Source organism: Scleropages formosus, chromosome 21, assembly GCF_900964775.1.
Source record: "Scleropages formosus chromosome 21, fSclFor1.1, whole genome shotgun sequence".
NCBI classification, from domain to species: domain Eukaryota; kingdom Metazoa; phylum Chordata; class Actinopteri; order Osteoglossiformes; family Osteoglossidae; genus Scleropages; species Scleropages formosus.
This window is the reverse complement of record NC_041826.1, coordinates 17,849,896-17,865,318: the sequence shown is the minus strand read 5'-3', so window position 1 is coordinate 17,865,318 and position 15,423 is coordinate 17,849,896. Positions and strand designations below refer to the sequence as shown.

The 15,423-nt window shown below is 42.9% G+C and overlaps 1 protein-coding gene across 1 annotated transcript; it reads right to left on the bottom strand.

The window, feature by feature from the left end:
• Positions 1–1,534: 1,534 nt before the first annotated feature.
• pnpla3 (patatin-like phospholipase domain containing 3) lies at positions 1,535–15,107 on the bottom strand. The gene is made up of 9 exons (XM_018729912.2): positions 14,535–15,107; positions 12,425–12,657; positions 12,004–12,069; positions 6,424–6,633; positions 4,913–4,973; positions 3,584–3,817; positions 3,367–3,499; positions 2,995–3,084; positions 1,535–2,434 (listed from the first exon to the last, which is right to left on the bottom strand). Exons 1-9 carry the CDS (start codon positions 14,719–14,721, stop codon positions 2,272–2,274), a joined length of 1,377 nt encoding a protein of 458 aa, XP_018585428.1. The 5' UTR covers positions 14,722–15,107; the 3' UTR covers positions 1,535–2,271.
• Between the last annotated feature and the right edge of the window lie 316 nt (positions 15,108–15,423).

The following is a 15,423-nucleotide window of genomic DNA, read 5'->3' as shown; positions in this document are numbered from 1 at the left end:
CTTCTTTTTGATATTGCCAGTTATTGAAATGTTTGCCAATTAAAAGAACACCATTAGGCTCTTTTTTGACCACCAGTCAATACATGTCGTTTTCTCGCTGCCCTTCAGGGAGCGCTCCATTCCCAAAGGCTGTACTTACTGCCTGCAGGGCTGTGACAGAGGGCTCCAAATGGGATCCAGACAAAATCCCCTCTTTTGAACCCGTTTTTATTGTTTTTGAATTTTAATGCCAATGAATACCATTATACACACACACATCGTCTGAACCGCTTGTCCCATATGGGGTCGCGGGGAACCGGAGCCTAACCGGGCAACACAGGGCAAAACGCCGGAGGGGGAGGGGACACCAGTCTGTTGCAAGGTATCCCAAGCCAGACTCGAATCCCAGACCCACTGGAGAGCAGGACCTGGTCCAACCCACTGCGCCACCGCACCCCCAAGAAAAATATAAATTAAATAATTTAATACTGAAGTAATCCTAAAAAAATATTACAATCTTTCTCTGTGTTGGTTCATTTCTGAATGGTACTGGACATAGCATCAGGTGGTAGTAAATGAAATTTAAAATAAACCTTATAACTCAGTGATGTCGTTAATATTGCTTTTTCTACAGAGCCCTACCGAAATGCACCAGAGACTAAATCATCAGTCGATCGGACCAGCACATCATTCTGAAGAGGAAATTAGAAAAACCATGATCTTGGACCAACTGCTCTTTGTTCTACTGTTTGACATGAGGATCTGAGTAAGGGAACAAGGAACAAATAGACCATTAAACACTGTGGCTCATCAGGACATCAATGCCTGATGAGGGGACCCCCAGCAACACCCTTCTTCCATGCCCAAAGACAGCAGAGGTAGTCAGAACACTAGAAGTAACCTTGGAGTTTCTGAGATTCTGAAGGGGGATACAAAGTACCCAATGAACAAGGATCCCAGTAAGTTCTTGGAATGTTCCATTTGTCAAAAGTCAAGACCAAAGGTTCCAGTTTGCCAAGTGCAGAAACCAAATGTGGCAGGATTATTATGGTCCAAAGGAAAGACTTAGCCCTAGGTGAGGAAAATGTGGTGAAGGTAAAGATAATTTTATAAGATGAATTCTATTGGTAAATGGTCAGAAAGCTAAGGCATTGCTGGACACTAGCAGTCCAATGGCTATTGTAAAGAAATCTTTGATATCTGTTAGTAAGTTAAACTACAGCAAAGAGCTCAACTGCAAGGTGTGCACAGAGAAAAGAAACCCTTTGAAAAACCATCCTTTGACACATTTTACTGTAATAGTTGATGAGCAACTGTACTTGTTGAACAAACAAACCTTTATGAATCTCAGAGGGAAGAGCAACTCTGCTGCAAGGGCTGTTCAACATTTTTGAAGACATAATACTGGATAGAGATTTCACTGCACTAATGGATTTGTTAGAAAATGTGAAATGTTCTGAAAAATCTACCCACCTCATCTAGACTTGAATGATAGTCTAACAAAGAATGAAATCAGGTTCAACACTTGGTCATCCCTAGACAAGACAAATGCGTTTTTACTTCTTCTTGGAGTGAATTCTGCTTTATAGGGAAGAAGGTTATTGATGGGTCATGATAGTCTGTCAAGTTATATAATGCTGATGTGTGCGTGGCTAACAAAGTATAAGCGCAAAAGGAACTTCTGCAAGTTGGATCTCTCTGTAGGCTCCTATGAATGTGCAGAAAGAGTCCCCGGCCTCATGAAATAAATCTGGTGGAGCAGTACTCTCCCCCTCTGCTGTGATTTTTTTTTTGATTTGTCAGCAACCACATGACCAGAATAAGTCTCATTTTAAAGTATTGTGAGGCTCTGACAGTGATCTCCTACAATTCAGACAATACAGGAATTTCTGCCTACCAGCAGCAAATGTGAACAAGATACTTCAGGTATGCCTTTAGAGAGGTTATTAACGAAATCAGTAATTAGTGAAACAGTTTTTCGGATTCATTGCATCTCTTTACTGTATCTTCGGCATGTTGTGCTGGAGTGACGTAATAAATTCAAAAAAAACAAATACTTTTTCTTTTTGTTTGGGTCCAGGTTTGGTGGAGTGATACGAACACTCTGACACCTACAGCTTCTGACTGGAAAAACAGTCAAACTTTTATTCTCCGGTGCCATCCCAATCGCAGCAGAGGTATCGATATGTGGCTCAGTGTTCCCAAGTTAGAGTTGTCCACTCAGCAGTGGTTCTAAGGCTTGCGTCCTTGGACCGTACTTAGCAGCCAGTCTGCTGGGGTTCCAGCTCCTGGTCAGGGAGTCAGTGCTCGGGTAAGAGCACTGAGTGGATCCAAGCAGTAACTGTGGAGGTCTGTGGAGGAGACACATCGGTGTCCATCCTGCTCTTTGTGCAACTGCAGCAGGGTGACGTTCAGGGCCGCAGGCATGCTCACGCATTTCCGCAGGGAAGCCTTGCTGTAAAACCAAATTGATAGAAAAAGGAGGAGTATGCCAACAAAGACCGTATGACTTCTTGAGATGCAAACAAGTTGGGCCCTCATCTATTACAAGTTTATTTATGGAAAAATTTTTAAATATTTATGTGAAACTAGGCATCGTCTGATCAAAATCGTGGCCAAACATTCGATTGATGAAAATTGTTTTTCCATAAGCAGAATTTCGGCCACCTGTACAAACTATTAGCTGTGGTTATGGAGACCACGATGAACAGTTAGTGCATTCAGTGTGAAAACGGGAAAGTATTTCACCTGCATGAGCATTTTAGGATCATATGTTCCCAGTTACCATGAAGACTAAGGAAATTTTACAGATGAGATGAGATGAGGTGCATAGATTTTGTCTAGATGACTTTCATTCAGTACATGTAGAAAAATACATGTTTACAATCAAGATGGCTCAACATATATTCTGCCATTTCGTTTTTGACTCTGGGTTTCCTAGGTCCCTTATTAATTCTATACAGGCCTTTATATTTATAAGGAGCTCAAATCGAGCTAGAAGAGCTTTTCATTTACCTTCCTTTCCATAGCTGTTGATATACGTTTCCAGCTACACCACGTAGCCAGTTCATATCCTCGGACACATCTGGCATCCAGTCCAAAAACCTTCAGCCACAAAACGGTTGCGTTACTTCAACTTTCAAACGTACTACTCTTTGACTGGAAAATTAATGAGAGTTGTGTGTCTACATGACTGGATAATCAAAATGTACTAGTTCATTTCAAAAGAGCGTTATTGGCATGACAAATATGCTATAACCAAATCATCTGCAACTACAAAAAAAGTATAAGAACAACTTAAAACTCAAATGTTAATTGAAATACACAAAGATAAACTGGTAAATAAACAAAGCAATATCTTTTTCCTCAATGGAACTCGATACTTACCTCCGGGTAACAGAGTATGCCGACTCGACAGGCAGCGTGCAAGGAAGCAGTACATAGGAGACCACACGCATTGCCAGCATGTCAGTCACCTGGGCATAGAGGCTATGCTTCTCCCGGCAGGCCTCCATGAATACTGGCCAAATCGAAAGCATTTTATCAGTTCACAGGGATCCGGCTGCAACACAACAAACACACGGCTGCCCCAGGTTTCGCCCACCTCGTCTTAGCAGGGGCGGCAGGCAGTTGACAAGCTGCTCGTCACGGCACCAGTGCTGCTTTCTTAAGTGACGGAGCCTCCGCAACACCCATGCCTTGGTGCTCTCTGGGGCAACGGATTCCCCAGCCAGCGATTCGTCGGTCTTCGCCACAGAAAAGCAGCAGCAGACAGTTGCTGTGTGCGTGGTCTCCGTAACACGGAGGCTTGCATATGGGCGAGCTACCCTCAGGAGGTCTGAAATGAAACCAGTTCTCAATTATCATGTGAAAGGCCTTACATCAGGTGCTCACAGAAATTTGCATTTAATCCTGGTCCTGCAGCTTTTTCTACCTTAACGAAGAAAGAGAAAGTTCAAAAGGCATTTTCAATCTCCTACATTAAAATGTTTGAAATGCAGTTGAAAGAAAGAAGTTTACCAAATTATGATGTACATAAAATATTTAATAAATTGTCGATATACGACTATTTTAACTAACTATATGCATAAGACCTGTAACTGTTGGCAATACCTTGCCTTTGCCTTCAAGACATTTATGAAGGAGCATCTTGGACTCTGGAGTAGACTGGTTACACAGACTACCTCTCCTAGCAGCTATGATTCATGAGAAGGGAATTAACCGTTTCTGAGACTATAGTCTATACATTTTTGGCAAACCGTTGCTTGATCGTGATTTTCAACCAGTTTCATTTACACCATTTCACAAATTTGGCTAGACTACATTAGACAGCAAGCTGCATGGCTAAAAAGCTACTGCAGAAGACCTGCTTGAAAAGCTTATATGTATGTATATATGGGTGGCACAGCAAGCAGCGCTGCTGTCTCACAGCGCTTAGGTGGCGCAATAGGACGTGGGTTCGATCCCTGCTCAGTCTGTGTGGCGTTTACACGTTCTCCTCGGGTCTGAGTGGGTTTCCTCCGGGTGCTCTGGTTTCCTCCCACAGGCCAAAGCCATGCTGTTCAGGTTCACCCATAGTGTGTGAATGACAGAGAGAGAGAGTGTGTGTGTGTGTGTGTGTGTGTGTGTGTGTTCAACTGATGTATGGATGAGTGACCCAGTGTAAGTAGTGTATCTAGCAGTGTAAGTCACCTTGGTGAATAAGCTGTGTAGGCTGATGACACTACGTAGAGTTCATTTGAAGTCGCTTTGGACAAAAGCCTCTGCTGAATAAATAAATGTAATTTAATTAATTCATTTAAAAATATTAGAGAAATAAGAGCTAGGATGGGAGGTCTAACCTGAATGGTAGACTGTACACTTAGTACAGGGATTTCAGTGGGGTTTGGGGTGGCTCCCTTTATGTTAGTCACTTTTTATTCTGAATACTCACTGTTCTGTTTGAGGAACCGCAGTGCATCCTTGTATCCATTTTGACACATCTCTGCCAATATCTAATCAGGAACAAGAGATCACATGTAGATTAGCGTGCATGTTTTCATAGCCAAGGGCACTCAAATTCCCAAACAGTTGGTTCTTTCTTGCATAAGTATTAATTTTGTTCCTATTATCTAATTGTGCATTTTCTTCAGATGACTTTTGCTGATGTGCTAACCCCACAGCCACTTGCATTTCATTCTTTCCGCATGCCTTCAGCTATATTTTGTAAATCAAAAATACACTGAACAACAGAACAGAAGTGAGTTATACAACATAGAGGCAGAAACAGTCTATCAAACAAAAGGCAAACAGTTTTGGCATTTCACAGAGGTCACTGCGCAGCACTATCTCAGGACATAGAAAATCTAATTTTCCACGGCATGTTCAAGTTAGAAGCAGAAAACTGAAATAATTTTACTGTGAAATAATGGTTTAACCCATGTAGTGCAGTCTATCACATAAACACCACAAACAGAAACAAGTGACTGGGAGAAAAAGCCAAGCAACAAAGATACCAATAAGAACCCCAGAGTTACCATGTTATTTACAGATGCCACGCAAAGACTACAAGTGTTTATATGAACCCTTCTCAGGTGCTGGGGACTTCATCCATCTTTGTGAGCTGAGCTTCAATGCAGCTGATTTAGTCTAACGTTACCTTCATTTTCCCAGAAAACTCTTTCATAACTTGCATTTGGCCACATATGTCTATCATCCGTGGTACAAGTGCACTTATTTTCCTTGTTTCTTTCTTACATTTATTCATCCAGCTGATGCTTTTCTCCAAAGTGACTTACAATGTTAAGGTTACAGGTTTACTGGAGCAATTTAGGGTAAGTACAGGGGGGGTACTACAGTTGGGGATCAAACCTACAATCTTTGGATCCCGAGGCAGCAGCTCTAATCACTATGCTACCAGCTGTCCTGTCCTTTTTTAGCTTCTTTACTTTTTTGAGAGTGTGTTGTAGAGATTTAAAAAAAAAAAAAAAAAGTATATTTCTTGTGCTTGGAGTGAAACATGGTGAACTCTCAACTGTATTTTAAAATTAATATGGGGAAGGAAAAGATCAAAATTGCTTGTTTGCAGAGCGGAGCACTTATACAAGCAGCCGTCTTTGAACCAGGTTTGCTTCTATTACACTTTTCTTTTTTTGCATACTAAGAATAACAAGCTCAGAATTGAGAGGCAACTGCTGAAAACAAAACACACACATACACTGAATCTGCCCATCTTTTTATGGCTGAGTAAGTAGAAACCGTGAAAGAGGTTACATATAAAAAGTGTATGAAAGAAGAGTACAGGTAATGATTAACGCGGTAGAAGTGTTCTGCAGAGAAATGGTACAGATAGGTTATAACCAGCGATTCCATGATGGGCTCTGGACTGCCGTGACCCCAACCAGGACAAGTGATTAAATACAGTAAGTGGTATGGATGGACAGGGGTGTCTAGTAAGGACTGTACCTGGGGTTCAGGAGGAAACAGAGCCCTGCTCAGCCGGTACATGTTGGCCATGTTCATCTGGATGCTGGTGTTGGTGACACGCAGCTCGTGGAAGTTGGAAGAAGAGTCCTTGGGGCAGATGTCACTTTCGCCAGAGAATGGTGAGACTGTGATGGTATTCCTCATCTTGTACCTGGGTAAATTGTCACTCATCCCTCCGTCCACATATCGCTGAGAATAAATGTGAAAATCCAGATGTATCAAGATCTACTGTTAAACTCCCTGTTGAACTTGAATCAGAACAATATGGATACAAACATATTACGATGCTACTATAAATACAATAGTGCAGTTAAAACCTCCTATGAGGACTAGAGATGAAGTACTCAAGCATTATAAATAAGAAATTTGCACTACACTGAAAAATAGAGAGACCATCAAAGCAGCTGATGTTGCTAGAGGAGTGAAATCTATTACAAAGCAAAGACCACAGGTAATTGATAAGGTTGAAAAACTCCTGTTAATTTGGATAAACAAAAAAAACATTTAGCCGGTGATAGTATATCAGAGGCAATAATATGTGAAAAAGCAAGGATGCTGCATGCTGACCTCGTGAAAGACTCCTCTGGAACGAGTGATGATAGTGAGCCTTTCAAGGCTAGTAGGGGGTGCTTCGAGAAATTCAAGAAAAGGAGTGGCATTCATAGTGTGGTGAGGAGTGCATCAGGTATGTATGTATGTATGTATATAGGTTTAAATAGGCAATCGTTTAGGGGTCTGGAATGGATTTATCCAATTTATATTATTTCTTATGGGAAAAATTGATTCAGAATTCAAACACCCTCCTGGAATGAATTAAGTTCGAGTTCCGAGGTTCCACTGTATAATTATCCTTATTACATAGTGGCTTTGGCCATAATTTTATCTAACATGACTTACAATTTTATGAGATTATAAAGCTGGGTTGGGTATCATTCTGTGTTGCCCCAAAATGTGGTACAATAGCAGTTCCTTTACATGTATGGATTCAATCTTAAATATAAATTATGTTGAAGGTGCCACGGAGAAGGCAAGGAATCACAAATAAATATAAATGTTTGGGCAATTTAAGAAACCGAAGCAGTTGCCTGCTTTCTAGAGATACCCCTTCCAGCTGGTTCCGTCTTTACAGATTTTTTTTACAGCTGTGTGATGAGATTATGAAATGTTATTTCAGCATTTTAAAAAAGTAAAAAGAATCTTAAAAAAGTTTCAGTAAAGAAATGTACTGTTTCTCAATACAAATGATTAGTTGAGAGGGTGCTTTAAAAAAGCTGAAATTATTCCACTTGAGAGAGATTTGTGTTGCTTTTTCACAATGTGCTGTTGGAATTGTGACCAAGACAACTCCGTATGTCCTCCATAAACGAGTGCAAGATATTGCAAAAAACATTTACCTTTTTCAAGTTTTTCTACAAACGTTATGGAAAGATAAAGTGTAATTCGTGTATGTGACCGTGAAACTGACCCAGGCAGGAGTAAATACAGCTCAGGTATGTGCCCTGGGGTGAGGGTACGTTTAGTCAGTAACAATCAATCAATGGGATCCCTTGGAGGCAATTGTGCCTGGAACACAATAGGGGAGTAACAAGAACAGCATGTGAGGAAGTAGAACCCCAACGTTACAATCGGTGTCAAGATAAGAATCAGGCAGACTATAGTAGACGCCAGTGTGGTCTGGCAGAACTCCCATTGTTCTCCTCTGCCTCCCTCAACCGGTGTCCCGCAGGGCTCGATACTAGGTCCTCTTCTCAATCTACACCTCCTTCCTCGGCCCGATCACATGATAAATCTTAAGTGTGATTTGTGTACGTGACCTGAAACTGACCCAGGCAAGAGTAAACACAGCTCAGGTATATGCCCTGCAATGAGGGTACTTTAATCCAGTAACAATCAATCAAGGGGATCTCTTGAAGGCAACTGTGCCTGTAAAACATAATAGTGGAGTAGTGAGAACAGCATGTGAGGAAGTAGAACCCCGTTACGATCCGTGTAGAACCCCAAAGTAAAGAAAGAACAATAAGAATTAGACTACAGTAGACGCCACTGTGACCGAAGGACCATTATCCAAAACAGCTGGAAAAATAATAATGGTGCAGATCTGAGGGGGATCTCAATTACATAAGAAAGGGAAGTGATCGGTTAATCCTAAATGGTATAAAAGGTTCCGTTTGACAGTTGTCCGTAGTTGCTCTGCAAACCAGCTGGGCTTTCACTTTGTAATAAAGTCTACTTGAATTTACAAACTACCCGAAGAGTCCGGCGTGTCTCCTCTGGAAACCACGACAACATCTACTCCTATTAGCATTAAGTTATGACTTAAGTTATTAGTAAGATATAACTGCATTTTTAAAAATTTCCAAGAAGAACACAGTGAGAGCAGTGAGGAAAGCGGAGGGTAAGGTCCGGTTTTTCTGTGAAGGGACCAAATAAAAATTTCCCTACAATCACACACACACACACACACACACACACACATTATCAGAACCGCTTGTCCCTTACAGGGTCACGGGGAACCGGAGCCTACCCGGCAACACAGGGCGTAAGGCCGGAGGGGGAAGGGGACACACCCAGGACGGGACGCCAGTCCGTCGCAAGGTACCCCAAGCAGGACTTGAACCCCAGACCCACTGGACAGCAGGACTGCGGTCCAACCCACTGCGCCACCGCACCCCCTCTCCCTACAATCACTGGTATAGAAAAGCAGTTGGCCAGAAGTAGGACAGAGGCTGCAAAGCAAAACTGAATCTAAGAGGGTGGTTGTTAAATTATGATCCTTCTCCAATTTCCCAAAACTAAAATTTTCAAATTAATTAATACGAACAAATCAAATCCTTATTTGAGTATAAACTTCAGTAATTAATGAACTAAAACTAAAATCCTTATACAATTTCCCTTGGCTCAGGTAAACATGCCTCATGTTTGCAGACTGAAATGTAGTTAATATACACACATTTCAGAACCGCTTGTCCCATACGGGGTCACGGGGAACCGGAGCCTACCCAGTAACACTATCTTAAAGAAAAAGAAATAAAACAAAAAAGAAAAAAAAAAAAAACAAAAAAAAAACAAAATGGGTTAGAGTTTTCTTGGCACCACGCATTCTGATACCAGATACCTAATCCACTTATCTGTCACCCCAAATTCTGAACAGTTACTTCCTCTGCAAACCTCTATCAAGGGTACTACAGCAACACCCTTCACGAAAGCTGGACACAATTTCACTTCCAACATTAATTTTGTTGACCGACCAGTAAGAATTCAATAGTTAATTACATGAAAGACAAAGGAGTTGACGGGGGGGAAAAAAAAATAAAAAATTTTTACGGCTAAAGAAAAGCTGAATTTGTCAGTTGTGTATGTATGACAAAATCACACTGTTTTACAGCGTTAAACTAGCATCTCTGAACATCGCAACGGTTTGCTTCGGACAGCAAGCACCGTCACATGAGCGTACGTGTGAAATGTCCATATTCCGTGTTAGAAGCACGGACGCGGCCTCACTTCCTGAGAGACACCACGATGAGCTGAGCTCACAGCAGAGCAGACGGATGCGTGCCAGTGAAATCACTGGACGTGGAAGGACACCAACAGTATGGGGAAAGAACACAAAAATGTGGGCAATACTGACATCCATGAGGGCATTGGAAGTATTTGCAATTCTTGCTGAGAATCCAGTTCATTTTCTTGGGAACATGGATTAATCAGAGATCTCTCCTAATTTTGCAACCAGCATTTATTCTGGCGCAACACCTCAGCCAGCCACAAAATAAGGGAACTATAATATAATTACATAGAGAAGTACATTAGAAGCCCAAAATGCATGAACCACTGGTTTAGCCCAAAGGTTCTCAGCTGAGGGTACGGGAACCCCTGGGGAGACCTCACTGAGTACAAGGGGGTACGTCAGGGGCTGCACCCAATACGGTGTATTTTTCCATTGGCTCGATTTTGGTAAAATCACCTTGAAGGAACATTTTTCAAATGTATTGGCGCCATTCGTAGATGCATAACTATAGTTAATAAATCAAATTTTCACTCTTTGTGTAGAAACTGAAGGTGCATAAAAAAGTCAATTAACACCAAAAGAACAGAATTTCTGAGTATATTTATACACGGCAGTATCTGAGCACCTGACTGAGGCACCTCAGCCAAAAAATGGTTGAGAACCACTGGCTTAAACATTGGGATCTTAGCTGGAGGTGATAGGTTGGTATCCTGGCTTTACTGTTGCCATGACAACTGTTATAAGGACAGGGTACATTGGTTGTTATTGTTTGGTCTTTGGCCTTTTGACACTTATTAGTTTCACTGTGACCATTCAGTCTGAATACAAAATATCCTATTTTAGATCTTCCTTCTCTGAAAACTAAACATAGAAAATCTCGTCACTGTAGACTTGCTTCCCTTACTTTTTCTCGTTGGGATCAAGTGACAGAGCTGGAGCAAGGCTCCAAAAAAAAAAAAAAAAAAAAAAAAAAAACCTGTCCACACATGAAAATGAATTCACTGCACTGTTTCTGAGCCGTGATATTCATGCGAGTCTGATATTATACGGTAGTTTCCATAGAAGATGACAACTTCAGAAACTGCTAAAGTAATTTTCTTTGTGTTATAAAAGAAGTGAATTCAGCTACAGTATGACACGATTGGCTTGTGACCCTTGGAGATCAGCTCTGGTCTTGTCAGCTCTTGTGCGTTCAGTTGTTTTGTCTCAGTCTTCATTTACATTTATTTAATGTACTTATTTAACATTAAATGTATTGAATGTTTAGCTGGTAGCATAGTGGTTAGAGTCACTGCCTTTGGATCCAAAGGTTGCAAGTTTGATCTCCACTTTTGGCTGTAGTACCCTTGAGCAAGGTACTTACCCTAAACTGCTCCAGGGGGAGAGAGGAAAAAAAAAAAAAAAAAAAAAAAAAAAAATTACCCAGCTGTATAAATGGGTAAACAGCTGTAAGTAGTTTAACATTGCAAGTTGCTTTGGAAAAAGTATCAGCTAAATAAATAAACGTAAATATATTTAGCAGATGCTTTTTTTTCCAGAGCGACTTTCAACGAACTATGTAGTGTTATGAGCCCACACACCTTATTCACCAAAGTGACTTACACTGCTAGATACACTACTTACGATGGGTCACTTATCCTTACATCAGTGAAACACACTCTCTCTGTCACTCACACGCTATGGGTGAACCCGAACAGCATGTCTTTGGAGTGTGGGAGGAAACCAGAGCACCCAGAGGAAATCCAAGCAGACACAGGGAGAACATGCAAACTCCACAAAGACCGAGTGGGGATCGAACTCATGTCCTCTCACACCACCCAGATGCTGCGAGACATGTGCCACCGAGCCACCCATTTCATTTAATACTGCCTTAAATGAATGTGTTGTTCAGATCTTCATGCCATGGCTGAATGTACTGTATGCGTTAAAATCATGTCCTCCAGCTGCCTCTCAGTGTTTTTTTGCACGCTTACATGGCAGATGATAACTGGCAAGCACATTGGTAATTTTCACCCTTTACACAATTTGCATGAGGAAGGGGACCCAACACTTACCACTCCTTTCAGGGCAGGAGGAATGAGACCACAGTACATTGGAACAAAGCAGCTGCAGATCAGAGCCTACAGACAAACAAAAGAAACCTTCAGACCATGTTTTAACAACATCCACACTTTTACAATGTTTCCTTTATGCCAGGAAGAAATTAAGCTGCAACTAAGCTTGAATCAGTGTATACAAAAAAAAGTTTGATTTTCAAAACCTTACATATACTTTCTCATTAATAATGCTGGATTAATTCATCTTTTGCCCTCAGAGAAGCGTTTATCTGCACCATTATATTTACATTAGCGTCACGTTTGTATCAATATTGCTCTGATCCGAGTTCAGCAGGCAGCTTAATAGTAGATCTCGAGTGTCGCAGAGTACAGTACCTCCCTCTCCTAGCTAGGCTGACCGTGTGCTCAAGAAACTCACCTGGATGAGCTCCTCCCTGTTGTCAAATTGGGAAACTAGCACGTTCTCGCCATCGGACACCCGCGTGAGGGACACGCAGAGGCGGCCAGAAGCGTGGAGATGGGCGTCGGTTGGCATGTCGCGCTCCAGGCCCATTCGGATCACCTTCATGCACTGGAAGCTAGGATGCAGCGGGCCCAGGGTGCGACGCCGGGCTTCGCGAGCCAGAATGAGCACGTCATCACAGCACCTGTCTTCAGAGGACATTGCGGAACAATACATCACTCACGGAAGATTAATTTGAAATGCACGTACTGCATATAAACATATTAATAGCTGTTGTCTTTAAATATTGTTTATTGCTTTGCTACTGTTTTATTTAAAAAACTTATTTCACTCATTTGTTCAGCTACATTTTATTTATTTATTTATTTTTTTTACTAGGGCAATTCTGATTAAAAACTTGTTCAATGGTACAATTCTTTGCCCCCTCCTTGGACATGAAACAAATCCTTTACTCTATGCAGTTTGTGTAAGAAACTGAACATCTATTAAAAAATGGTTTATCTATTCAGTACAGTGTGACCTTCCTTTGTTCGTTCAGGATTTTTCATGATTTCAGAGTTTCGTGATCTGTACTAATGATCCGCCTGTCCACCCCCCCCACCCCTGCACGAATGCCCCAAGGGCTGGGTGCGACCTCCTTAGATAAGCTATTATACAGTTTTCTCCACACGCTGTTGGGCAACGCAGTGTAATGCAAAAAAAAGGGCTGGATCCAAACACACGACAGATTATGAAAATGTTTACGATTTATTAGCGGATCTCGCCACCATACGATCGGTCGCTCAGATCCAAGCATGTCTGCTGTTGTTTTAGCCTGTACGCTTTTCCATCTCAGGTGCTTCTGCAAACGAATGCCTTTAGATCAACCACAGCACCTAAAAAGCTCTGTGGCTGCTGCACGGCGGCTGAGCAGCGACCAATGAACCGTCACCCTGACACAGTGAGCCCTGAGGAGGTCACTGGCCTACAGTGAACTCGTGCGCTGAGCTGGGTCTCAGGGTAAACTCCACCCGCCGTCAGCTCACACCTCCACAGCCAATGGCAGCCTCAGCAGACACACACTATCTCACCTGATGGGTCTGTTGAGGTGCTATCAGCGAATGCGTCGAAACTACCCTAAAAACAGCTCAATAGGTCAGCGCGTCCCTGAATAAATCCATGACACCACTGCTGAAAGACACTTGAGCCTTTTGCAATGCTACTCTAATCTATTGAGGCCTCCATGAATGAAATGTCACTGCATCTAAGGAAGGAAGAAGCTGGCCAAAAAGCAATTTGGTTTTTTTTTTTTTTTTTTTTTTTTAAATCATCTTGCAAAACACGATGGAGCTGAAAAATCCATTACATCCTCAAATCGAACCCAACATCATACTAGATAGCAATAACAGGCTTCGCAATAACTGCATCTGAGACTAATTCACCCCCCGCGTACACATTGATCTGAACGGAAAACAGGCTGAATCCAAAACTGGGAACACTTCATGAATGAGGATAATTGATTGTTTTCGTGACACTTCAACTTTTAAAATCAATATGCTCATATATGCTAATGCTGACAAAAATGGCAATTGTCAAACCTGGCTGTGCTTTCGCAGTCTGCAGCAAATAGAGATCATGCGGTGAGGACGAGCTGAGCAGCATGATATTTAGAACCTAACAGGTTACACAGGTGATGGGATGTCACCTTGTAGGACACAGGTTTAAATTGTGCGCGCGCGCACACACACACACACACACACACACACACACACACACACACACCCAACCTTGTAAAGCAAAGAAGTGGGTGGCAACCAAAAAGAGTACCTGGAGCACATGTACCAAGACACTGAATATTGGACTATATATTTAATAAACAGCTACAAGTAACACGTGATTTTTTTTTTGATCCTGGACAATTTTTCAGACGTCATTTGCCCTCCATCAACACGGAGAGCGCGACAGCACGCGACGTGGAAATGACACGGATGTTCTTCACCTAACGTTTGCACGACCAGCCCGTCCAGCACACGCTGAGGTCGAAGCCCGGAGCCCCAGTCACAGTGAGTGAGAACCCATACAGTACCGACGGAGGCGTGCGTGGTGAGCATCGCGGCGGTGAGCGCCCCGGCCGAAGCCCCGTAGATCTTGGAGGCTCCTTCCACCAGGTAGGGGGCTCGTTCGAGCAGACAGCTCGCCACGCCGATGTGGTAGACCCCCAGGAAGCCACAGCCTGCGAAGGAGATGCTCCAGCCCCCCTCCAGGTCGAACATGGCCGCTGTAGATCGGAACCGCTCCGCTGGGAGGAAATCGCTGATCACTCACTCACTGACCTGGCTATTTACTATAGTAACCCTGCTGGATCGTGCCACAAGTTCGTAAAGCAGGTGTTGACGCGCGTGCATCAACAGCTCCTGGACCTGGTCTTTCTTCACCTGCGGGCAAAGGGGGTCCTGCGCGAGGCGGGACACGCGGACTGGAAAGGAGTCACGCAGCTGCGGGGAGAGTTTTGGAAGCCGTCGAGTGTTATTAATGGCTTCAGACGGACTTCCACAGAATAACCCCACGCGGGCTCCACCAATGGCAGGAAGCGGGCTGCCCATCGGTGCTCCCGGGTCACCTCCTCCTCCTCCCCCCCCCCGCCCACAGACAGAGTGGGAGTCACCATCACAGCAGCGCTCTTTCACTCCGCAACTCACTGCTCAACTCTGTTACTGTGCAAACGCAGCGCAGCCATGTGATCGATCATAAGCGCCGTCACAATTCATTTACATGTATGCCGCCCTTTAGAACCGTCTCTTCTGTGAAGGCAACGAAAAGCATAATTGTTCGAACACAATTACGTGCGCTAAACATTTTAAATGCTACCTGAGGTGCGCAGCGACGGATCTTTAATTTAAAAGCATGCGCGTAACGGGGGGCGTGTCCCCCCCCTCCCCCACCCGAGCATAATGCGCCCCCATGTCTGTGCGTAA